This window comes from Eleginops maclovinus, chromosome 17 (genome assembly GCF_036324505.1).
Source record: "Eleginops maclovinus isolate JMC-PN-2008 ecotype Puerto Natales chromosome 17, JC_Emac_rtc_rv5, whole genome shotgun sequence".
Taxonomy (NCBI): Eukaryota; Metazoa; Chordata; class Actinopteri; order Perciformes; family Eleginopidae; genus Eleginops; species Eleginops maclovinus.
The window spans coordinates 7,547,730-7,573,667 of NC_086365.1; the positions used below are offsets into that span (position 1 = coordinate 7,547,730).

A 25,938-nucleotide genomic window follows, 5' to 3' on the forward strand; every position below is an offset into this window, starting at 1 on the left:
TTATGTAAGACTTTGAAATCTGAGGAGGCACTTCCTGAATTCTTTCAAACATTTATTTTTCTTCTTTCCATTTTACCTGGCACTAATTGCACCCTTCCCCCCGTCCCGGTCCCCTTTTCTTTACAACTTTAACTGTCCTCCCCTCTCATGTCTCTAATCTCCCCCGGCTTTCTTGTTGCCTACCTCTCGCCCTTGCTGTTTTGGCCCTTGACTCAGCCCATCTGTCCCTGTGTAGCATTGTGCTCCCCAACAAGTCCACCTCACACAGCGCCACATTCCCTCAGGGCAAGTCACATGATCTGCCAAGAAGCACATTGCCATGCAGGATTCCCAAACGGCATCAGTGGAGCCGTCGATGTTATTGTCACTGTCATTCGTTAATCGTGGTGCGCTTTGTGAGCGTGCATGAGTTGCATGAGAGTTACTGTAGTGTCCTCGCTCCGGGAAATTCTCCGGACTAAATTAGTCAGGGAGAGAAGGAGCGCTAAAGTCGACACAAAATACTTACATCTTTTACTAAACTGAAAGTAGAACAACTCTGACACATGTAAAAGTCCATATTTTACAGATATACTAAAAAAGGAAGAACTCAATCTGCCCAATAGCCCAATAAAAAAAAAAAAATTTGATTATGGAAACTTGCAGATTTTTAATGTATGTGAACAGCTTGGTAGCTTTTGTATTTCAGCGAGGTATCAATACAATTGTATTGGATTAACCTTTTATCCATTATTTGTTGTTTATGTTTCATATAGTTCATCTCAATCTGAATCTCAAAGTGACTCAATTAATCAAATAAATGCAATATTTGCTTTTTATAATTTGTTTACAAGCAGAAGTATAGAGTAGCTGGAAGTCTAATTACTTAAGTACAAGAACTTCAAAATTGTAATTTAGTAAGAAACTTACATTTACTCAATTTCCCCACCACCACTGAATGTTGGTTAAAACGTGACACAGCAAAAACTAGAGCAGCTCCCCGCCTCTTAAACTGTCTGACAACACGAGTCCCTCCTTCTCCAGAAAAAGTTACTCAATGAGCATTTCTGCCCGCTCAAAAATATCCCAAAGTAACTTTCAATTCTGTTAAGTCAAACTAGGTCAGAATGTGTTTGCATCCCTTTACCCCCCGCAGGACTGTTCACTGGCTCCCCAACGAGGAGAGCGCCAAAATGTTGGGGATTACGTAAGCGAGAAGTCTTCTGTGTTGGCCACAGCAGGGTGCCAGAGGAGGGCCGGCCAAAGAAATTGGGTTAGGCTGCTATTATCTTCCCCTCAGTCCATCAGCGTTCCCCAAGCACCTCGTTTACGCTCGCCATTATCACGCCAGTGTCCTTAGCACACCAGCATTTGGACTCTTTTTCTGCAAACCAAGTGCAATTAATGATCATTAGCTGCCCTGTCTCGCCTCATCCCCGTCAAGCCCCCGTCAAGCCCCCGCCTGCACTGTGGTTGGTGGACAAGGGCCAATCAAAGTGCAGGGAGCAGTCATGTGTGCGTTGCACTCGTTGGCCTAGCGCATGGCTATTCTTCCCTCTTGCAGGCCATTGAGCGCACGGCGAGGAGGGGCTCATTAACACCGGGCGCTCGTTAGACGGTCGCTGGGCCGCACGCTGCAGAGGAGAGGACTGTCCCAACACAATTGATCGTGTCTCCCTCCAATTATCCCAGTGGACCTACATTTTGTTGGTCTGCCAGTGTTCACATTGCACCAGAGTGTGCCCCGGTCACCTATTCCCCTCCCTAAAGAAACTTCCACATGAACCCCCCGCTCACCCTGCTCCAGCACCCCCCCACCACACTGCCACACCCACTGTCCCAAAAACCAGAGCAGTTTTATCCGTTACTGTGGCGGGATGTCCACGTGTGCCCACGTATTGTTTGGCAGCCAGGCCACTGTGAGCAACCACAATGGGCTCAGAACACTTTACCATCAGAGCGCTCTGCAAACACAACATCGCACGGGACCGACCCGCCAAAAATCACCCGCCACCGCAAACAGAGTGTCCCCAATATGTCTTCAGTGGCAGCCAAGTGTTTATCGAAACTTGTTATTATGATTCACAAAAACACTGTTTGGACAATCGTTTGATTGTTAAAGTTTCATCCCACCACTTTGAGGTGAATAGAGATGCATTATGGGAAGTGTAGAAGCCAGTTTGAACAGCACAAGGGACAACATATATTCACCTCTGCGTCCCATTCTTGATTTATCCTCTGTCTTCCCCCTACTTTATGAAAATGCAACCCTAAATCAGTAGTGCACTTCTTTAAAAACCATGCTCACATGTTCATGCAGTAGCAACTTCAGCCAATTGATCAATTTTCTTTCTTATTCCAGTGAGTTTATGCGATCACAAATCACCAACATGGACTTCCGCTCCTTAGAAGTGAGGCTCTTCAAAGCAAAGGTAATGTAAAGGTTTGGCTTAGATTCTCCTGAACTTCATGCTGTTTTATGTGTGCTGAAAAGAACTCCACATGTTTGCTCTCTGTTTTCACAAGGTGCACTTGATTACCTCCGCGCAACATCAGATTAACTCTCCCATGAGTCACATTCATGACACAAACAATGTCTCGGCCTCTCTTTCAAGGCTCCGCGGGTATAATTATAATGTAATAAATACTAGTAAACACTTTGAAGAGCAATTCCAAAGCAAGCTTTGTAAAGCTAGCTTTTTTTTCAATGAAAGACACTCAGCCCTCATGCATAGAAATGAGGGAAGCAAGCCAGAGAGAAAGAGAGGGGTGCTTTTCCCTTTCATAGATTAGCAAGGCACTAATCTCATTAAAGTGCCCAGCAGTGAACATGCCGTCCACTCCGCCCAGCCCTGTAATCAGCCCGGGACACATGGCTCATCTCAGATGGACCGGGACTGGCTAGCAGCTGGCTTAGGCCCGGCCCTCTTTCATGGAAGGAAGTCCTCACCAACTGAAAGGCAGGAGGAACATGAGAATCGGCAAAATGCCAGAAGGATTATTCCCCCTCCCCTAACAATTATCACCTAGACTGCATTAACAGTGCAAACAGGTGCACTCAAACAAGGCAGGTTGAGGTAATATGAGGCTGCCTGAGTCGCACACAGAAACACCCCTCCTTCTGTGCTTGGAGAGAGGCCAATTGACGTTGTTGTACTGTTATTTATGAAAATGATTATTATTATTATGCAGCAACTGTTCCTGTTCCTCCTGGAGGAGCAGCAAGGAGACACTGGATCTCAGCAGGGCTTCATCAGCACGGAGCAGCTTCTTCTGGAGCTGAAGGCCGGAGGAATCCATCTGGAGCAGGAGGAGGCCATCAGGCTGGAGCTGCAGCACACCCCTCCCCTCGACATACTGGACTTCCTGGCCCACCTGCCCCTCTTCATGCTCATCCACAAGTCTGTTATCGCCAACCCTCTCGATGACTCCAGCAAACTCTGAGCTCCGTCACTGCACCGCCAGGTATCAGCCTCACCTCCACTATACAGTCAGTACTTTACAACCAGAGAAGCTTAGATGAAAGGGAATAAATAAGGCACTGTGGTAATATGTAACGCCACATTGAAAGTATTCATCTGTCATATTCTTAGAGGCCTAGACATTCATGCATCTAAAATAAAAATAAAAAATGGTGGAAAAGTTCACTCAATTCCAATAGGATCACTGTGTCATATGGTCTGAACCACAATTTTGAGCAGCAGAGTGGAAGAAAGGTTCACATCAGCTTCTCTGATCTTTTTCCTATTTGTGGACATCCACAATATCTCTGACTTTGAGAAAAAGAACTACAGGAATGTCAACAAAATGCTGAAAAATGGCTGCAAATACAATTCTGCCAAGACCCAAAATAATCAGCTTTTCACATATCTGATGCTTTTAGAAAGTATTGCTATAAGTTACTGCAAGCTTGTTAGCAATGCATGCTAACGGTTGCAGACAAACACATTGTAATCTCTCAAAGCAAGTATATTTATAAAGCCTACTGTACTTCAACGTGAGTCAATTCAAAGTGGTTTACAAAAAAACTTGTTTTAGGCCTGGTTTGCAGAGTAACTGCTTCCAAGCTATGACTTGACAAATGCTGTTTTTTGGCCGGCTTTTATTTCCAGATGAAAGATGGGCAACACTACGGCCCCTAAATTAAATCCATTTGTGTGTCTCTTTGAACTAAAGTGTGTATTGAATGCATCATTTTTATTTTTTTTTTTCCCACATCTATTTATGCACATGACATGTTGTGCTCCCACGTATGGGAATCCTTCATATTTGGATCATCAATGGGATGATAAGAGATGTGTATAGAACAATTAAAAACATGAAAACGCAAATAAAGCTGTTTCCTTTTGCTACATTATCTTTCATGTGACTGTAAAGTGCTGTCTATGGTCCTGAAATGTTCTGCAGCACTGAACAAAGTCTTGCTCTGCAGTTGGAAACAGCTTCAGATGCACCACAGAACTATTATATTATTTGCAATAGATTAAAAAAAAACGTGCTGCTTCGGGGGGAGGTTTATTTTCTGATGCAACAACTGCTTATTGTTCTGCAGGGGAAAACAATATTTGAGCCGCTCAGACTGTTGTTCTCTTCTATCCAACTTAATCGACACTGATGAATGATATTCGATAAGATATTCATCTGATATAGTTTGAGCCATTGTTTTGCTTCAGCTTTGCCAATTAGATACGGCCCTGCTCTCCTGCGGTGCATACACGCTCGACAGACTGCAGCATAGGAAACATGATGCAGTGTGACAGGCAGCAGAGCAGGATTGTTGAATTAGGGCGTATTGTACACAACATGTGTCATCATGGAAAAAACATTCACGAATGTTAGAGCAGTTTTTTTTTAAATACTCTTATGATGAACCCCTCCTAATCTTTAGTTTCACTGCAAGGAACTTACTTTTATGTCAAATGTATCACAATCAGATTTCTTCATTTATTTCCGGGAAGTTTTGTGACAGTTGTTCCATTTTAAAATCTAATAAAAAAATCGATAGATTAAATAACATTACATTAAAATTGAAAACAAACAATTATATAAACATAACAAGTTAAAGTAGGAATGTTCAATGAAAAGTTTAAGTAAAGTTAAGATATTTATAAAAACATAAGAACTCTGACACAATTGAAGTCCCCAAAGTCTTGAACATTATTCAGATATTTTTGTTTGGGCTCTTGAGAACAGACTTTTTGTTTATTTCACCAATTTATTTACAGCTACATTCTTGTACTGCTAAATCTACTGCAGAAGTGAACATGTTGCCCTAACTTGCTCCTTTAAATCTGCTGCTATTTCTAATGATGTAATACAGTAAAATGTCATTTAAAAGTGAGTTGTATTCTAAGTCATTGGGAAGAACGCATAACAATTCCAGTTTTGTTTTTGCCTCCAGGAAAGATGTTCACATGTCTTGCATACTGACTGATCTAACCCCCAAATAAAAATCCCCCCCAGGACTAATTTCATGTTTACAGTGTGTCTTCTACATCATAACAGCAAACATGTTTCTACATGACTAAGTGTAGCATATGAGTTGAATCTACCTGGTAATATTCTTAACAACTAAAGTATTTTATCATCACATGTATGCATTCACTTGGTCAAATACTCACATTTGTTACAACTGTACTTACTAAACTTGTGGTTTGTGATTCGTATTCATGTGTATGTCACTGACTATTTGTATTTTGTCTTTTATTAGAAAAAATGTGTTCAATCATCATTTATTTGTTTATCCAAATAAACTTTGAAAAGTGCCAATAGATTTGAAGGGTGTTATGTTAAAAGGCTGACTGAATGAAAAGGTGTTTCAATCAGATTGTGAACACAGTTTTTTTTTTAATTTAAGATGATGAATGTACTATTCCTAAAGATTTTGAACATCAGCAAACCATAACGCACTTCAGAAACCAGTCATACTTGAAGATAATACATATTTTTGTGAGCATGTTCATATCATAATGATTTGTACTGCTGTTATTAAATGACTCTGGGACAACAATGGTAAAAATAAATAAAAATATAAGCCTAGTTTAAAAGGTAATTAATAAAAATGTGCTAATGTTTACTACTCCAACTAGTTCTGCCTTACTTTCCCTTTGCCTTTTCTTAAATTCTCCTGGGACCTTCTTATGGCCCCCTGTTGGCCCATGAACCATCCTTTGGGAAAAGCCTGAACACATCACGCATTTTATTCAGCTGTTTCTCTGACATGGTTCATCATTTTGCTAACATTCCACTTTATGATCGAATCAACAAGAGTCAAATGTGCCAATTTCGTAAGTTTAGCTAGGTAAAAAACTTGTCATAGTACTCTGACACACACACACACACACACACACACACACACACACACACACACACACACACACACACACAAACACACACACACACACACACACACACACACACACACACACCACCCCCCCCCCCCCGCAACTTTCCAGGTGGTGAGTTTTGGTGTGTTCTGCCTGCTGTCAGGAGGCACACGCCATCAGCCAGTTCAGCTCTGTGTCTCCTCTCGACCACCACACAGACCCGTTCACTCATTAGAGCAGACACGCGTCCGCCGGCAGCCTCCGCCCTACCTGTCAAACTTAGTTTTGCAGAAACACAAGCTCTACCTCCAAATCTGTTGGTGGTCCCCAAAGTTTCGTCATTCCACTGACATACCCTCTGTGTAATGTAAAAGATACTAACAAAATGTCCTTACATTTTAAATATGTGTTTTTCTTTTTTTATCAAAGTTTCATTTCATTTGCGAAGTTTTGATAAAAAATAGTTCCATCTCGAGATTACTACTTTGGTGCTTTCTTTTAAGTTTCATCCTGTTTGTGTGCACGAACATTATAGATCGTGAATTCGCTTTATGTATGTATTGTTATGCGAGAAACAGTTAGTGCCCCTTTTAAAGCCGCACCAATGTCTTCGTGGTATGCAGATCAAACTACGAGGACATAAAACCCAAATGAAGAATTACGATTTTTTTTTAAAGTGAAACATTTTTTGCTAGGATTCTTAATATGTCGTCAGGTATTGCATCTTACGGCGATTGGTTTATAGGATTTAATAACTTTGCATACTTTGAAATAAAGAGGGATGTCTTCAGTTGTACGAAACTTGTTACACTAGATTTACTTTTTGCTCAACATGGTTTGATTCTGTTGTAGATACTGTCCAATTTAACAAAAGGGATTGGGCAGCCTCGGACGTTATGACCGGAGACTGTAAGGAGCCACTATGTTGTGAAATCGACTAAATAGAAAGCAGATAAAGCGTGCGTAAAGTTTGCGTAACTGTGCGTAAAAGCTATTTTCATAGTCTAACTCCATCGTTCCCTCTCGCTTTTTTCTCCAACTACCTGCTAACCACATGTTGAAAGGTGTAACCAAAAATGTACCCCCTTCTTTGAATTCACCCAAAACAAGACATAGAAAGTCATTCAGTAGCAAATCATTTTTATTGTTGGACTAGAGTGTAGAAAATATGCTTATAAGACTTTTCCAACATCTGTTTATGTGAAGACAATAAAGAGCTGGCAGTGTAAAGAGACAATGCATGGCCATCGCGCTCGGTTTGGACAATAGCTGCATAAGTTTTGATCATTGTGAACTTCATAACATAATGCAATAACATGGTTTTGCTATTAAATAAGACACATCGGTGCTAGAATAAAACTTCGGAGTGTCAAACTCCTTCTGGAAACCTCATGAACAGAAGAGCCAGAGAATAATAGACTACACGTCTACATAGGCAGGAGGTATAGAAGCAACTTCGTAATATATAGACAAAATATATACAAAAAGATGTGTACAAAACATCTATAAATCTCTTACATACAAAAATATCTTAATATATTTCAAAAAAGCGTTTGATATAGACATTTATAGAATAAATTCTCGACTTGGAAGCATTTTCTGAATTGAAACGTCTGCGAGGTTTACCAAAGGGTTGGAGTTCTGTGATTGGATTTAGCATAGTTGAGTAGCGACATATTAAATAATGTTTTTAATGTGAAGAGCAGGATTTCACTTTTTGTTTATCATGGGCACAGAAGCTTGGATTCCCACGCTGTCAGCAGACCCGTCTTCCTTTAATCCTTTGGCGCTGATCTCCGGCCTGATTTCCACAGTCTTTAGGACTTTAAGGCCGTGTTTGTCATGCTGTCAGTCTGGGAGAGCCGGGGGTAACCCGGGACGAAAACACGTTTAGAGTGCATCTTGTTCTTGAGGACAGTCAGCATCCTCCAGGGCCATCCCAAGCTCACCTCAGTAAAGTGAGTAGAACTATAAATCTGTGAGGAGAGAAAGGAAATAAAGGTTAAGCCACTGTTCAGGAGTGTTATCTTGAATCATCTATAGCATGTCTGTTATTAACTCTGATATGAACTTGTCTTACCTATTATAGATGCTCAAAACCAGTTGGTGAAGTCTAGCAGCTCTTGCTCCTCCGGACTAAGGGGGTCGTATGAGCCCTCGTCGGATGAGTACGAGGACACCGGTGAACCTGCCATTGAGTTCATGTCAGCCGTGTATCCCTGAGACATCGCGGGCGACAGGACGCCGGACTGAAACGCCGCGCTCACCGCGTCGTGTTCGTCCAGCAGCTGCTGCAAGGCCCGGATGTATTCCACGGCTGAGCGCAGCGTCTCCACTTTGCTCATCTTCTTGTTGGCGGCTCCGTTGGGGACGTGCTCGCGCAAAGTGGCGAAGCCGTTGTTGACCAGCTTCACCCGGTTACGCTCCCTCTCGTTCCTCCGAGCCACTGCGTGCGGTTGCTGCGGCGGAAGATTGTAGCCGAAACCCACGAAGTTCAGTCTCCGCTTGCACCGCAGCAGCTCCGGGGAGGATGAGCGCTGCCTCTTGGGCTGCTTGGAGCCAGACTTCCCGCTGCTGCTACTGCTGCTGCCGCTCGGGCTCAGCGGGACGCTCTGCGCCGAGGAGAAGTAGCAGGCAGGCGGCATCAGCTGCTGCTGGCTCACGTTAATCTCCATCTTGGCTGTGTAATCCATTCCAAGTAAAAACATAAATAAAAAAGATTCAGCAAGTCTCAAGGAGGTGCGTCCAGCTCGTGCCGTTCACGTGTTGACGTGCGCTTGTTTCAGTGGGGGCAGTCCTCTGGGATGATGCCTCGCACACTCCTCAAAGCTTCTCTGAGTCCTCGAGGAAAGACGCCACTGCTTTTCAATGCGTCTGGATGTGGGACTGGCCACGCCCTCCGGTCGCGTGGATTCACCTTGGGCTCCTGCCCCGGTGCCGGTGCATTGCGCGCGCCGGACGCGTGCCACTTGAAGCACTAAACAAACAGTCAGTGGTGAGTTTTTTTCTTTTCTTTTTCGTGAGGTGAGCCGCAGAGCGGAGAGGAACGTTTCCAACAAAGTTTCAGGACAAGAGGCAGAACATTAAAACAGAAAGAACATTAGTGTTTTGTCCCAGACCTGTTCGTGTTCATTTAATGAGTGAATTTAATCATAGCGTTTTACAACTTATTAAGGGTTTTATTTCCATTGTTGTCATTATTTTGGACGACAAACATCATTAGGCAAGTTACGGATTCTGTGAACATTTAACCAAATATCATCCCATCAGTAATCTATGCTGAAAAGTCAGATGGACTTTTTTTTAATACATTAACATGAGTGTGAGGACTACTACCATTTGTACCACGGTAGGCTACTGACGTAGACCGTTTTAGATATGTGTAGGGGATTAATAAATAAGTGTCATGTCAACAGGTGACATCAAAACAATCACACTAAGAAAGTGTATTCAAATCCATTCTGATAATTTAAAATATGGGAAAGGGTTTTGCCTACTTTAAAACGTTCCTCGGAGTAATCGAGCTGAAGAAATTAGGATCTGTGAAAAAAATGTGCATAACTCATATTAAAATGTAAAATCTATGTTTATCCTGTATCTTTTGACTTGCCTTTGCAGCTGTGGACCAGGCTGTGGTGCTGAAAGAAGTCTCGCCTCTCTGCGAAACATCCAGATTTTACATCCTCCACCACGCTCCTCAAGCTGGAGTATATCTGAGAGCTCTCTATGTAAATCAGATGCTCGCTGGCGTTTCTACACAAACGCGGTCTAATTTTATTGTTAACATTACAGTCGAGTCTGAATAACGCTCATTTGAAGGACCATTGTGTATCAGAGGCCGAATTTTCCACTTTGATTAGAGCAGATCCTTAGCCTGGAACAGGCGGAACGGAGGGGCGCAGATCTGCGGAGGGGCCCTCAGAAGCTGTTGGGAGGGGCTTTGTGTATGATTTGATACACTCGATAATGTTACTGTAGCGTGGACGCGGCGTGTTCTGTCCATTATTGTCGCTTTGAAAAGTGCATAATGATAAAACACGTCTGTCAGCGCGGAACAAACCCAAGATCAAACTGTATTACCCTCTCTTCTTTTCAGTGTGTGTATGTCTGTGCGCGCGTGCATGTGTGGGTGCGCGTCTATGTGTAAAAAAAGCTCTATAACGAAGGAAAAAGTAGTTGCTTTTTAGTTTTTGCGCAATTGATCAGTTGTTGCCCACTAGGCTCTTCCTTACCTGCGTCGTAAGATATTCCATGCGTGTGTACAACTATTGCATGTGTGTGAGTGTGATTGCGCGTGCCAATTTGAGGCGTGTAAGTGCAGTGACAGAGAAAATACAGACTGTCTTCCCTTCCTGTGCATTTATATCAGTGTGTAATTCCGTGCGTGTGTTTAATATATTCTGTTTCAGGGTGTTTGCGAGCGCGCGCAAATGACCTCTGTTCCCCCCTTCCCCTCTTTATTTCTGTGTGTCCTGGAGAGGGGATTGTAATAAATTGTGCAATTTTTCAGTGGCATTCAAAATCAAGCTTGCATTGAGGAACCCCCAAGTCCCCCTCCCTCCACACACACGCACACACCACCACTACCAATACTTCTCTTTTATATCCCTCCCCCCTTATTCTCCCTCTCGCCCCCTTTTTTTTAGCCCAGCAAGAGAGTTTAGAAAAGAAGCGTGGGTTCTATTCAGCCTCCCCCTGCACCCCTTCACCATCGCCCGGCTTTCTGAAACCTATCCATGCCCTGTCAGTGTTCTTCCAGAGTCCAATTAGCGCTTTGTGAGGACTCTCTCTCTCCCTCCCTCTCTCTCGCTCTCTCGCTCTCTCTCTCTCTCTCTCTCTCTCTCTCTCTCTCTCTCTCTCTCTCTCTCTCTCCCTCTCTCCTTCTTGAGGGGCTTTCCAGTCATAGCTGAGTGTAATAATTAATATGACATCTGGGCGCCCAAGTTCTCCTTTAACCAGTTTCTTTATTTTTCTCTTTTCTTTAGGGAGTTCACTTTGTGGAGACAATAAAACAAAAACTCTTAAGTACCCATATCATCCATTTATGTGTGATGTGAGGATAAATCTTACATTTATTTGTCATTAAAAACTGTTTTTCTGACTGTTTTGTTTCTTTGTGCAGGTGCACCATTAGTAATGGATTTTGTTAAAAGACTATTTTGCGTTATTTTAAGGCAGTTAGTCTTTTTATCTATAAATGCATGTGTGTTTCAACTAGTATACAAAAGTGTGTATGAACTTTTGTAGCAGAGGCAAATGCTGTACATTTATATTTCAACTGGGTTATGTAAATATAGTACATTTTGTGTACAAATATATAGTTTTAGATGCATGAGTATACATTTCTTCACTTCAAACCTCACTAAGAATTCGATTTATTTTTGTGACGAATTGTATCTATAGGTCTACCATCTAAAATAAGTTACACTTAGCTTTTAGTGACCAAATTGTTTTTTTAATTGTTTTTTACACCAATTATATAGAAGGGCACAGGTATACTGTGTGTTTATAATCTACAACAACAATAAGCGTGAAGAAATAAATGGTGGAGGTCCATGTCCAGGTATTTTCCAAAGAACCATATTTACAATGGACCACTGCCTCATCTGTGATGATAAATGAATTGTTTTCTGCCTGACTATAAAGTTGTGATTGAACGTCTCCCTCTAGAGGACAACATTGGCTCTTAACACTGGGAGATAAATACAACTTTCCGCCCATTTTGCAAAGCTATGTACTTCCAAAAACAATTATAGTAGAAGTATGAGTGTTAAACGATAAATAAAGAAAAAATGTTAAAAATTAAAGCATTCAACAATTCCTGCACTGGACAAAAATAAATGATGGACTTGGTTTTGGAAAATAATCAAAATCTGATTTTGCAAAAGAACAATTTTGTAATTGAGTATCCACATGACCTAATCCGAAGTATTTGTAATGGCATGGATATTTTAAAGAAGAGGAAAAGATCAAGAACATTTCTATTTGCATATAATGTTGACCGTACACACAAACACCGCTAGTAATCGCTCTTTTAACCCCAATTGAGACAACATATGAGTACAAATCAAATCTTACTACATCCCAATTGTTGAATTTTGTGTGTATCATTCTTACACTTTCAGGAAGAACATATTTGTGTTAGAATAACAGCGCTACATTTTGCGAAAGAGACCGTTTGACTCTCTGAGCTGCCGTACTTTCTGAGGTCACATGATTTTGTTTACAAGGAAGTAGCGAGTCACTATACAACTATTAAACATCCACGCCTATCAACAATGTAACAAAGATATATTTAAAGAAACGGTTTGGTTAATATGCGGTGTTAAATATCGTTCTTTATAAGAAGCAAGGGGTTCATTTTAGCCTCATAGCATATGAGCTAAAGTAAGCTGAGCTAGCTTTGACACTCAGGAGCTGTCTTTGCCTTTTTCTAACTGTAATGTTGACAGCAGATCTCCAGATGTTTAAGCTGGCTTTTTAAATACAGTTCTCATTAGAAGCTATGCGATCTTTAAACTACGTCCAACGTGTCAGCTTGGACTTTTCAGGGACCCTGTTTCCTCATGCTATCTGTCTGGGAGATGCAGACAACGACTCGGTGTGTAATCTCACTTTATTTAAGCTTAATCTGTTTATTGCTTATGAATTATAATGATCAACGTTACACAGAGAGCTGCATTTAAGTTTGTTTACTTGTGGGTATCCAGCAACGTCAACAAACCAACATGGAAAAGATGCTTGAATGCTAAAATGACTAAAACCTGCTTCTACTTTGGTGTAAAGGGGTGATTTACTTCTTTCTCAATTTTATGAATGTTTTCTAACTAAATTATTAAACAACTAGCCAATATTGTATAGTGTTTAAAAGAAATAGCCCTAGATTTTATTTGATGTAAAATGAGTAGTGCTTGTACTTTTTTTTATGAGGTGTAGTCTACATATGAATATGTAATGTCAAAATGTCATAGCTTTACTCAATGTATTGTTTTGTTATTTCAGTGTCCATGCATCTTTTCTTGATATAGATTTGGTCTCCTTGTTAAAACACCTGAAACACATGGTTGCTACAAAATATCAGGACCTAAACCACTATTAATATCAGTTCTTAGATCATTTTCTTGGTTTAAATAGTGGTGGTTCCATATAACAGTAGAATAAATGTTCATTCTGTCTCTTTTTACTGCAGCTGAATGAGCTGGTTGTAGGGGACACCAACGGGAAGCTGTTTGTATACAAGAATGATGACTCAAAACCCTGGGTCACCAGAACCTGTGTGGGCATGGTCAGTACAGAAACCAGAACACATTTACTATTTAATAGAGTGTATTTATTTGCCTTACATATGTCTTGGTTTGCCAGCTGACCTGTGTTGCAGTTGGAGATGTCTGCAATAAAGGAAGGGTAAGTTATAAAGTAATAAATGATCAGCAGCGATTATTGTGAATATTTTGTGGGTTATGTTCCCAACATTGTGCTTTGCTCCCTATTTGTCAGAACTTTGTGGTTGCCGTCGGTGCGGAAGGCTGGTTCCACCTCTTTGACCTGACAGCTTCCTCTGCTAGTAAATCAGATTCATCCAGTCAGCATGAATTCATGTCCTTCGATGACCAGAAGCCCCTCTTCACCCAACATATTCCCGCCAACACTAAAGTCATCCTCATAAGCGATATTGGTAAATAACTTTCTTATAAGGTATATTTGTATCAAGTTTGTATTGCTTTAGGAATTTGAGTACAGAATTTGGCTGCGCTGTAGATGGAGATGGCCGCAGTGAGCTGGTGGTGGGATACACAGACCGGGTGGTGCGTGCTTTCCGTTGGGAGGAGCCATCTGAGGGATCGGAGACGGGATCCGGTCAGCTGGTTCTCCTGAAGAAGTGGCTTCTGGAGGGGCAGGTACACGACATCTCATTATATAACTCATAAACTAAGGCTTCAAAAATAAATAAGTACATTTTTCTTTTTCCTTTTCTTTTTTAAACATGAGAACATTTTGAACTTAGCTTACAGTGAATTTTGGATAACTCCATCCTAAATTAATGAACATCATTTGGGTTGTTCACTAACTGTCAATCATTTAATCGATGGAAGTCATCACCTTGGGCCTTTCTAAATTGTTGTGGACATTTTTTCACTTTTTTAAAGACTATTACATTATTAATAACACCTTTATCAATAATCGAAACAATTATTATTAATTTATGCTCCATTCACACAAAGTGAAATTCAGTATTTATTGTTACTGTCTGTGGTGCAGGTGGACAGTTTGTCGGTGAACCCGGGTCCGGAGGGTTTACCGGAGCTGATGGTGTCTCAACCTGGCTGCGGCTACGCCATCCTGCTGTGCTCCTGGACCCAGCAGGACTCCTGCAGCTCCGGGGAGGAGGCCCCCGCCACCCCCGGGAGGTAGACACTCAAAACAATACAAACAAAACCTACAGACGTGTTTACGTGAGAAACTTTGATATTAAACATGCTTCGATTCCTTCTGCTCCTTCTGCACAGTGAGGGACCCTCCAGAGATGTGGTTCTCCATCTGACCACCGGGCGGATACACAACAAGAATGTCTCCACTCATCTTATCGGCAGCATCAGTAAAGGTACTGACCAGAAACCTACTGTCAATTAGTCATCTATATGTTCGTTTACTATAAACCACTCTTCATATCAATTACTCATGAACTATGTATGTGTTGTGAAAAAGTGGTTAAACTATAACCTTATTATATTTCTCTGTTTTTCATCAGGCTCAAAAGAAGAATCTTCTAAATGTGGGCTGTTTGCTCTCTGTACGTTAGATGGTAAGTCATTCATTTTGAACTCATTTCCTTTTTTTTTGGCTAGAAGATTGTATTTTGTCTTGTTTCCTAACGCAGCTAGTTCAGTTCAAATGAACTCTGGTAAATTTGAATATTGAGTTGATTTATTTTTGTCTTTTTTTTTGTCACACGAGTGAATATAGATAATGTGGCTACAATGATTAGTCAACTGATTGATTAGTTGATCCACCGAAAAAGGATCTTCAACTATTAATCATGATGTACATACATATCTTTAGGTATTGTAGTGACAAAACAGACAGTTAATTATTAATCCAATAAACTAGAAATCCTGCAGATTAGCTAACAATGGAAAAAGAGTTTGTTGCAGCCCTACAGTAGACATAATACACAGTAATGTGCTACACAATTGGCCATTAACCTCCAGATACATATTCCTTATGCCACACCGGGCTGATGCTGCAGGATAACAGGCATGGAAACTGTCCAATTAATGACCTGCTCAATTTGTATGACTTCATGTGTACTAAATCTAAAATATATCCTATAAAATAAATATTTCCCCCTTTTTCCAATCTCGGCATGAAGGTTTTTGCTTAGCAAGGTAATATATATATAGACATTCTGCACATATTAGTAGGAGTTATTTTCTCATATTATTATTTAACATAGTTATTGTATATTTCTCTATATAACTTGTAATTATTGATTTTTTGTTTTTTATTGGGTATATTTGCTCCTTTTTACAACTTAATTCCCCTTACTGATTTGATTTATACAACATTTCACACCAGAATAAATTCCTTGTGTGTTTAAACCTACTTGATGATAAAGTTCAGACACATTAGTTAGAGCCATACGTCTGTGAGCCTCTTGCTGTATTTGCAGTAGTAGTGATGCTATTTGTGGTAACCACCCCCCCCCCCTGCAAACATCAGTGTCTGTCAGTGTAGATCCACCAGCTGGAGACTGCATCAATATTTAAAGGAGAGGATCCAGACGGATTATCATCACTTAAGACTTTGGCTGCCAATATAATTCTCTCACAACTCCATCTCACTGACAGCATGATGAGCCATCACAGAGAAAGGAAATTATAAAAACATTTGAGGATGAAGAATCATTACCAGAGGAGACAGATGTGGACTGAACTCAAGAGTTAAATTAGTTCTCCTGCGTAATTTTTTCAGAATCATTTAGCGCCGTAATTATAGATGTCTAGTCAGACACATCCGGACACAAAAACAACACTTAGTATTTGCAGAAAAATGAACTGAAAGTGAATGTTTGTACATTTAAATACTCTTTTCCTACTTTGGAATTGTTGTTGTTTTCTTTATTTGCAATAAATGCACATACAAATTGATACAAACCGTTTTTATATTATACTTACCTCTCTGTTGACATGTAAATGTTGCAGGCACCCTGAAACTGATGGACAGCTCCGAGCAGCTGCTGTGGTCGGTCCAGGTGGATCATCAGCTGTTTGCTCTGCAGAAACTCGACGTCACTGTGAGTCTGTGTGTATTAACATCAATTATTTTTCCATTTTAAACTTCTTATTTAAAATAGACTTTAACAGCAGCTGGAAATCTTAATTTGCAGCAGTTAGGTTTAGTTTTATTCTCTGACTTAACTATTAAGCACATGTGACCACACAGAGGCTTGAACCTTTCTGAGAGGGCAGTTAAACAATTTCAGCCTGCTGTTATGTTCCTCTTTAACAATTCATCACATTTAAATCGCTCATTATTGTCAGCAGTTCAAGTAGTTTGGAGAGGCTCTTCTTGTTTGGAAAATCATGGTGAGTATGTGTGTGTTGTCAGGGAGACGGCAGAGAGGAGGTGGTGGCGTGTGCCTGGGACGGCCAAACATACATCATTGACCACAACCGGACTGTGGTGCGCTTCCAGTTCGATGAGAACGTCAACGCCTTCTGTGCGGGTGAGGGACCTCACGCATTTCTATGTTTCATAATCAAATGTTATTTATACTGCCCAAAATCCCCAATTAAACATTTTATCTCAGGTGGCTCTACAGTGTGTACAGCATATGGCACACTCTGTCTTAAAATGTATTTGAATTACATTTTATTTAGTTGGCAATTTTGTATTGTCCAAATTTCAAACACAAATCTGGGGTATTATTGCAATAGATGTATTAAGCTTTTCTGGAGTAATGTCAGACACCAGGAGGTGGCGCCTTTTGCTTTGGTTTGACCCAGTTCTTCTTTCCTCTCTCTGTCCTTTCCAAATGTCTCTGCAGTGTTTGAACAAGCCACAGTTTATTTTAGGGAGCTAATGTGACACACAGACAGTAGTTAGTGGATTAGAGAAAGAAACAAGAGACTTTCTTTGATCTTCCCGATCCATTGGGTTTCTTTGCAACTAACAAGTGTGTGTGTGCTTGTGTGTGTGTGTGTGTGTGTGTGTGTGTGTGTGTGTGTGTGTGTGTGTGTGTGTGTGTGTGTGTGTGTGTGTGTGTGTGTGTGTGTGTGTGTGTGTGTGTGTGTGTGTGTGTGTGTGTGTGTGTGTGTGTGTGTGTGTGAACAGTTAACCCCTCTATCCTCTCTGCTCCTCTGTGACCATTAGAGCAGATTGGAGAGTGTTTTCTGTGTTTGTCTGGGAGCTGGCTCAGCCACAGAGACACATTAGCTGCAGGCGCTGCTGATGTGTTCATTGGATTCACACAACACTATATCACAGCCTTGCTCCCAACAATTTAATCAATTACTTTTTTCAGGACAAAAGCAGTTGTATTTCCTCTGCCGCCCACTGAATTTTTTGTCAAAAATTGATACAATTGTACATTTGGAGAGTTAAATGCACACCAGGGCAGTAAACGTAAAGTGAAGACTTGATAGGAAATGTGGTTTTTTTTTACAAAACATTAACGGGATAAATATTTGATATAGTATACAATCCGACCATTAAAGTCTTAAATATTTCACCCAGACAATGAGACAAAATATTTTTCATAACATAAATGTTATTTACAATACTTTATACAGCATTATCCTCCGTACGGTGTTGCATTTTACATTCTGTTTTACCTCATTCTTTCTAACATAGTATACTTATTTATGCATTTCGCTCTCCCATTTTATCACTTGCACACATTTTTTTATTGTACTAGTGGACTTAATTATTCCTGGATTGTGGAGGTTCACAAAAAAATCAGGGCCCTGTGAGTGTTTTATGATATCAAAATACCCAAAACATATTTATGATAACGTGGAAGAATTACGAGGGCGGATCAGTGTTATGTTATGTAGGCTTGTCAGTGCCTTCTGAAACTCTGCCCAGAAAGGTTTTATCAGTGGAAACTCCCCCCAAAAAATATGCCAGTGACTGACTCCCTGAAACCCAAATTAGGTATCTCTTCCAGCAAAAAATACCACTTATTTGCTATAATATATAAATGTGTGGGCTGTAAACAGGTGCAATATAAAGACACCTCACAGAGTGTACAGAAACAACATTTGCACCCTGCCTGCTACATATTGAATACTCACATCGTTAAGAGGCTCCTGTGTGATTGTCTGCAGGTCAGTACACCTGTAAGGAGGGGAAGAACAGCCCCTGTCTGGTATACGTGAGCTTCAATCACAAAATCTACATCTACTGGAAGGTGGAGCTGGAGCGCATGGAGTCCAGCAACATGTTACGAGTCCTGGAGGACAACCCCGAGTTTAAAGACCATCTGAAGGTGCTGGGAGTCGGTGAGTAGAGTCAGTAATTAGGCAGCTGATTCAGTCCTGATTAGAGCATCCTTCATCAGACTCACCCTGACAGCTCCTCGGTTTGTGGTTGTAAATTGGAAAACACACCAACTGTGGTTCGTTGTAGTGAATTTGTTAAACATCCAGTTATACTCAGACTCTGACCTAAATACTAATGAGGAGGGAAGAGTAAAACAGTCCCAACATGACAGTTTTGTACTGCTAAATGATCCTAATGGGTCTCACACAGGAACAATTTACCCCAATGTTTTTAGATGTTATGGCACTAAAGCACATTTAGATTATTAGAATAATTTAGATTATTTAGCCACTTGTTTTTCTCTCGGTCCAGACTGAAATATCTCAAAAACTATGAGATGAAATTTGGTTTAGACATAATTTTTTCTTTATTTAATTATAATATTTATTAGGTTTTTGATTGTGTGTATACAACCATAGGTATTGTGACATAAATGTGTGACTTTTTTACAATCAGAAAAAAGGAAGCGCATATAAAGGAAAACAGCCATGGTAAGAAGTGTCCCCATAAAGAAGTCTAGTATCTTGTAATATATATAAGATAGTCCAAAAGTATTTTCAACTGTAATAAATCCTACAGTTCTTCAAGTGAGTTCTCTCGTTTTGAGCGGATATTGTTTTCAATTTCTCTTGTAATTTGAAGATGAATTGTAAAAACGTTTCCATTAGCAACGGTTTGTGCAGGGTTTTGTGAATCTGACACGGAAAACTCAAATTAATAAGGTGTTTAAGATAAAAACACGGACATTTTGTTGCATTGTCTGTCTTCTCCTTAGCGCATCTACACACAATCGCACAGGACAAGGTCAAGCAGCAATTTCAATTATGAACCCCAAATCCAAAGACTGAAGTATTCTTAGAGAGGCTGTAATCCACCGGCACACAGAAGCTGCTCTGACTCTTTCATCCATCTCTATCTTTTTGCACTTCGCTCTCTGGAAAATTGCATTTCTGTCACCCAGCTTCTTTCCGAACACAATCCTCCTGACAGACTCAATGTTTAACTAAGTCCATAAGTTGGTTAATCATTGTGAATGCACACAATGGCTATTTATTTCCTGTTGATTTTGGAAAATGTAATTAAAATTGGTCTACATGGATGACCAGCTAGCGGAACGCAACATGTCACGAAAGCAAAGTTAAACGAGTGGAAACCAATGTACTGTGGAAAAAATGATGATGACACACCATCACATGATCAGCAGGAGCTGCTTTATGATCGCAGTAGAAAATGCACGCTCCAGCTGGTTTTCTGAAGCCTCGTGATGGTGTTAGCGAGCTTCCTGCTGCCTCTGTTAATAATTCAACCTCTGGGCCAGTTATGTTTCTGTTGACCCGGATTTCATTGGCTTGTTACCTAACCCAGGGTAGAAAATGTGTGGTGTTGCAGTCCAGAAAAAATGAGGAGCATGGGATATTAGGACATGCATCTTAGATGAACAACAATAAGAAATATCAACTAAAGGGAAATAAATGAGGCTTAAAGCGCATTTAGTTTTATATGCAGTCTTAGTAGCTCTCAGTTCCTTCCCTGCTGTTTTTTTACCCTGTCACAAGGATTCCCTTATTAATAAATCAGATTGCAAAGTTTAATTTGATTAGGTCATCCCATACAGGCAGAATAAACAGCAAGCTGGTTTGATCAGTTTGATTCAACTGGCAAACTGAAGTGTGGTGGCTCTAGACATAAAAACACTATTTTTTCAGTTCTTAATTTGTTAATTTGGGACTCTAATCTCAGAAAGGTATAGTTTTCTCAATACACCATCGCAGTTTGCCCAGAAGAAGAAGAAGAAGAAGTTTATCTGCTCACACAGTCGAGGGTTTATGTTAACGTTTGTGTTTTCCTCCACAGATACTGAGGGCCCGGCAGCAGTTAGAGCGGTGGTGACAGATGTTCTCTACAATGATTCGCACACTTTACACACTGCTGTCCCTGTGGCCCCCTGACTGTAAATACCCTGTTAATAACCACTGAATGAATGTCTCTTGTGCTCTTGTTATTCGTGTTCCCCGCAGACGGACGTGTCAGGTTCAGGTTTCTGATCCGCTCGCTGCTGGCTGTACAAACTGCCCGGCTCATCTGTATTCATTAGCCCAGGTTGCTGAAAGAGGATAACAGCATGAGGTATAGTGCAGGGGAAATTAAAAAAAAAAAGGTTTACTGATTGAGGAGAATCAGCTTTGGCATTGTGGTGCTGTCTAGATTGCAGATTGTTACTTTGAGTACATTTTTTCGTTAACCTTGTAAAAACCAACACTCCTCTTGCATCAAGTCCTGAGAGCTAAGAGTGTAAAATGAGTCTTCCAGGTGAAAAATTAGATCTTTAAAAGTCTTAATTCTGCTGTAAGAAGCATGAGTATGCCGACAATTAGAGCGTAGTTCCTGGTCATAACTAGTTTATAACCTTGGACTTTGGCCTTCTTGATCATAAGGCCATTGCAATTACTAGCGCGAAATATGAACTAAAAAGTCAAAGTATGCCATTTTAAATGCAGCTGTCACAAGGTTGTATTTTGCCTTAGCTCTGTCCAGCTCAATCCATGTGATGTGACTGATTGTGGGTCATAAATAGCTTGAAAATCATGCAGTCTGGTTTACTGAAAAATGTGAACGGATGCAGTTGTTATTTGTGGGCAAAATGAATTTGACGTACTTTGTGTTGGGTGGTATAAAGAGTGACGGTTATCATGATGTATATTTGCTTTACTATTACAGTTGGAGAAAAAAATAAAGTACAAACAAAAGTAGACTGGCTGTCTCACACATTCTGTTTGTATTTGTGAATAATCAATGGACATTATTTTTCATTGTGCATTTAATGTAACACGTATTACAAGGAAGCGTACCCGTTAAAGTTGCAGGCTATTCAAATACTTGGCCCCCGGGTGTTGAAGAACACAGAATAGTAGAGAAACATAAAATAGGAGAATTAGATCATTTGAAATTGTGTTTTTCAAATGTTTAGTATTGTGCTCTCATTCCTCCATTGTCCAATATGGTATGAAAAATGTAATACCATGAAACCGTGACAGTTTCTAAAATGCTTATCGTTGCATAAAAATCTGCGACCCTTTGCTGGTGAAAAAGATCAAACGTATATCCAATTACCCGCTTTCTTTCTATCCTGTGTAGTCTCTTAGCATTTTCTTTTATCTGGTGCAGGCTCTCAAAGATGTTACATAATAAACATTTGTTTACATGGCAGAATTACGGCAGTGTTGTTAGTCAGTGCCTGCAGGGTGTGACAGTATGAGTTATTGAGGGATTCACCCACTGTTCCCAATGGGGGATCCTATAACCATCCATGTACACTGCCTCTCTTTCCCTCATGCAATATAAATTAGTGTGTGTGTGTGTGTGTGTGTGTGTGTGTGTGTGTGTGTGTGTGTGTGTGTGTGTGTGTGTGTGTGTGTGTGTGTGTGTGTGTGTGTGTGTGTGTGTGTGTGTGTGTGTGTGTGTGTGTGTGTGTTTGTGTATAAAGGGTAAACACAGTCTCAGGTGTCCTGTAGCCTCTCATCTCTCTGGTGTTTCTGCCCTTTGGAGGACTTGCTGGGGGAAGGCTTCACATATACTGTAGGATGACTATCACGAGTCACTTTTTGCTGGACCCACTTGTTTTTTGGCAGAAAATATCAAAGCAGTTAATCACATAGAAGTCTACAAAAATAGTCTTTACTATGTGTTTTTTTCCGGTATAGACTTAGAATCTTTTGACTTATTTCGTAATATACTGTATGTCTTAATAGAGCTCAAAAATTACCTATACAATTATTAGAACATTGGCCCTAACAGCAGCCTTTAAAGGATTATTAATAACTTCCCTAGCTTGTTTTGTGATATACGCTGTGACAAAATACGATTCACCTCACAAATGTTAGTGGCCTCATGTGAAGCCGTCTTTCACATTAGCAGATGAAAAGTTAACCGTGTTACTTCCTGTTGTACCACACAGTCAACACATTCAGCTGCACCGTGTCCTTATAAGTGCACTCCTGTGCAGTAAGCTAATACTGCTGTGTGTTTATAACCATTAATGGGCACGCAGCGCCAGGCCATTGACCCTTTGTTGTTCTTAGGGATTCTATTTGTTTTGTTTGGATTTAGGTCTGTTTGTGTGGACTTGTGTGTGTTTAAATTAACCATCCGTCTCCTGGTTCCCCAGAGTATATGTTCGGGATGCAAGATCCTGGCTTGTTTCCAGTGATGAATCCTGTGTGACTTGACATAAAACCCGTCCGACCTTTGACCCTGGGCTCCCTGTGTGTGTGTGTGTGTGTGTGTGTGTGTGTGTGTGTGTGTGTGTGTATGGATTTGTCTGCAACTATTTCAGCCAGATCATTTCATATATTGACTGAAGACCAAATTGCCCTTCTTTAGCAGCGTTTTTCCATCTGGAATCTGCCCACCAGGGATGTTTCCTCTGGAGACATGTTGGTTATGCATCAATGATCCTGTTTTGCACTCAATTCACCAGGCAAATGAAATGCTCTCATGGTACCAGAGCAGATTTCAACTTGAGAAATGGCACACTGACACAATTACTGTGGTGCGTATTCTTTGGGAGTTTTCTAGTGACTTGTACAGTATATATACAACTTTTATTTTTAATTGTATTCATTTTCTTTTCTCTGAAATATATACTTTGACTTTACTTTAAAACATGTTTTCTTTTATTCTTTGTTTATGGCGTTAATGTTTTTTTCCAATATCTCTTAGACATTGTAATACCACATTTATTCGTTTGAATGATTAGCTTGTTCCACTTATAGTCTGAATTAGCGTATTATGTGCACCTGAATATACACTGAATACCTGTTTAAAAGAGGCTGGACTGTAATGTTTACTCCAACATTCATCAGACCCTTAATGTGTATGCCTGTGACTTCTCTGCATCATAAAATAATTTAGATGCAGCAAATATGAACCTCAAAAGAGTGGAATAGCATGGAATAGCTTTTTGAAAATGACCTGCTTTAGGGTTGGAAATACAAATCATACAAAAGGGGGAAATAAGACGACTAGACTACAGCCGTCCATTGACTCCATGAGGCAGTACTTTTAGCATCACGGTACATTGAGCTAAATGCTAATGACAGCATGCTCACAAAGAAGATGCTACCATGCTGATGTTTTGTTTTAGCAGGTTTGTTTTTTTACCATGTTCTTACTTTGTGTTGACCATCTTAGTTTAATAATGTGTAAGCATATTAGCATAGTACAGTATGTGATTATTAACCTGAGGTTAATTGGGAATGACATTAGCTTGGAGGTGCCGGGTCCTAAACAAAAGTATAGAAAAAATAAACGTCAAAATCTGCACAAAATTTCATGGCATTGCAAAGCTTCTTTTTCTATCACAAGAGTCAACAGGATTCATCATCTGTTGATCATGAAAGTCACACATTTCAATTTCAATCCATCCACCAGTTGTTGAGATATTGATGTTTTTCCGGCGGACAGATTGACCGAAATCCTGGCTTCATCCGACCCAGAGCCGCGCTGCTATCATTTAAGGTATGACTTAGTGTATGAAGGCCACAAGCCAAAAATGTTGAACTCCAGCATGACCTCAATATCTAAAAATGACCACTGCCATGAGACATTTACTGAGAAGTCAACCATCATGAGGAGCCTGTCTATATAGCGTGACAGCATGAAAGCACACTCCCTTGAGGCTGCTCTCTGCATTCTCCACTGTCAGATATTACACAACCTTTTATTTAAAATAGGATTTAAAGCATCTGCTTTGGAGGATAGTATTGGCACCTCCCCTAAGGACTAACATAGTTTTAATAAGAATATAAGATCAACTCAAGACATCAAGTTAGGCTTCAAAAATAAAAATACCCTTTAATGATGTGAATAGAGAAGGGATTAAAATGATCACATTGAACTTAAAAGGAGCTTTATAAACGTATTCTACAAAGTCTTGAAAGCCTAATCTACTAAAACGAAATCTCCTCAGTAATTTGAATATAAACTGACAGCCGGTCCCTTGCAAAGCACAAAGCGATAGTCAGTAGTGTAATGGTGTACTTTGTTTTTTTAGAAATGTTGCTGTAAGGACTGAGACGGACATATATGCAAGAAGGTCAAAGTGTAGGGAAATGATGAAGTAGTACGCTCCAATTGTTTGCATGCTTCTAACAGGTTCAGTGAGAATACAGACTTTTAAAGATTTATTTCTCCACCTGTAAGAATAATTTTACACACGATCTGTTAGCTCTCTGGACTTTAATGCAACAAGCATTTTTTATAACTATTTAAAATAAAACACTTTTGATGCTGACAAGAAAATAATGTGCAGATCAATTGATAATTGCGTTATTTGTTATTTGCAGTGGAATTTTGCATGATATTATATTGTGCAGTGCCATTCATAATTTGTCCCCACCCTCCTGCCGGTTTACATAAGCCAGCCTCTCCTCACTCTCTGCCCGGTGCCCATGCTTGTCCGTTGCACAGTGGGCGGTTGGCGTGGTGATGTGGATCTGATCCTGAGTGACAGACAGCTGGACCCCCAGCCTCCAGAGTGTGGGGGTGGGGGACTTGACATGAGCTCCATCACGTTCCCTCAAAAGCTCCAAGCTGGAATGCACTGACACCACTGATTAACAGCTTCCAATTTTGTGTGGAAGCTTAAATCTGCCCTTCATCATCCCCTCATGGTCTCTGAGGGAGAGCTGCAGGATGAACACCACCACAGGCTGCATTAAAGCCACTGGTTTTATCAACAGAAGATTTCAATCTGATTGGCTGCTTTTGTTGGATTTTATGTAATGTATTTTATAAATGCAATTGAAAACATCAGTGTTCTGACTGGCGGAACAGCACAGCCTTAGAAGAGGTGATAATGATTCCTTTTAACTCAAAGGCAGCGCTTTGAGATTTAGTATGAAAGGAAGAATACAATAGAAAAATAAGGTTTTAATTAATCCCCACATTATTTTTCAGTATGTGGGATTTACTTTTCTTTTTTGGAGTGCCTTATAGAAGTGCAGCTCAGAATCGATTATAACAAAAGGAAGTGTAGCGCTGTTGATTTCTAAGATGGAACCTTTTATAAAAAGGTTGTTGCAGAGGTTCC

General features: G+C 40.3%; 3 protein-coding genes across 3 annotated transcripts in view; 2 read left to right on the top strand and 1 right to left on the bottom strand.

Moving 5' to 3' along the window:
- The window catches only part of LOC134879515 (uncharacterized), a 32,692-nt gene extending 26,674 nt beyond the window's left edge, over nucleotides 1-6,018 (top strand). The window contains exons 10-11 of the mRNA XM_063906062.1: nucleotides 2,342-2,411; nucleotides 3,172-6,018. Of these exons, the coding sequence (XP_063762132.1) occupies nucleotides 2,342-2,411; nucleotides 3,172-3,423 (322 nt within the window). The 3' untranslated portion in view covers nucleotides 3,424-6,018. The remainder of the gene's footprint in view (nucleotides 1-2,341; nucleotides 2,412-3,171) is intronic.
- Nucleotides 6,019-7,428: 1,410 nt separating this feature from the next.
- On the bottom strand, nucleotides 7,429-9,242 carry ascl1a (achaete-scute family bHLH transcription factor 1a). The gene is made up of 2 exons (XM_063905768.1): nucleotides 8,386-9,242; nucleotides 7,429-8,281 (listed from the first exon to the last, which is right to left on the bottom strand). The coding sequence occupies exon 1, from the start codon at nucleotides 9,011-9,013 to the stop codon at nucleotides 8,399-8,401; it is 615 nt and encodes a 204-aa protein (XP_063761838.1). The 5' UTR covers nucleotides 9,014-9,242; the 3' UTR covers nucleotides 7,429-8,281; nucleotides 8,386-8,398.
- A 3,252-nt stretch (nucleotides 9,243-12,494) lies between these two features.
- itfg2 (integrin alpha FG-GAP repeat containing 2) lies at nucleotides 12,495-21,600 on the top strand. The gene is made up of 12 exons (XM_063906137.1): nucleotides 12,495-12,906; nucleotides 13,495-13,590; nucleotides 13,668-13,709; nucleotides 13,803-13,980; nucleotides 14,064-14,203; nucleotides 14,565-14,713; nucleotides 14,813-14,907; nucleotides 15,055-15,108; nucleotides 16,508-16,599; nucleotides 16,914-17,031; nucleotides 18,635-18,808; nucleotides 20,703-21,600. The coding sequence occupies exons 1-12, from the start codon at nucleotides 12,811-12,813 to the stop codon at nucleotides 20,795-20,797; spliced, it is 1,329 nt and encodes a 442-aa protein (XP_063762207.1). The 5' UTR covers nucleotides 12,495-12,810; the 3' UTR covers nucleotides 20,798-21,600.
- Nucleotides 21,601-25,938: the final 4,338 nt, after the last annotated feature.

What these genes read in the sequence shown, in the direction of transcription:
- ascl1a (XM_063905768.1), bottom strand. Translation starts at nt 9,013, where the DNA reads ATGTTTTTACTTGGAATGGATTACACAGCCAAGATGGAGATTAACGTG.
- itfg2 (XM_063906137.1), top strand. Translation starts at nt 12,811, where the DNA reads ATGCGATCTTTAAACTACGTCCAACGTGTCAGCTTGGACTTTTCAGGG. An exon ending in GAGATGCAGACAACGACTCG is followed by an intron (nt 12,907 to 13,494) that starts GTGTGTAATCTC and finishes TTTTTACTGCAG; the next exon opens with CTGAATGAGCTGGTTGTAGG. An exon ending in TATCGGCAGCATCAGTAAAG is followed by an intron (nt 14,908 to 15,054) that starts GTACTGACCAGA and finishes GTTTTTCATCAG; the next exon opens with GCTCAAAAGAAGAATCTTCT.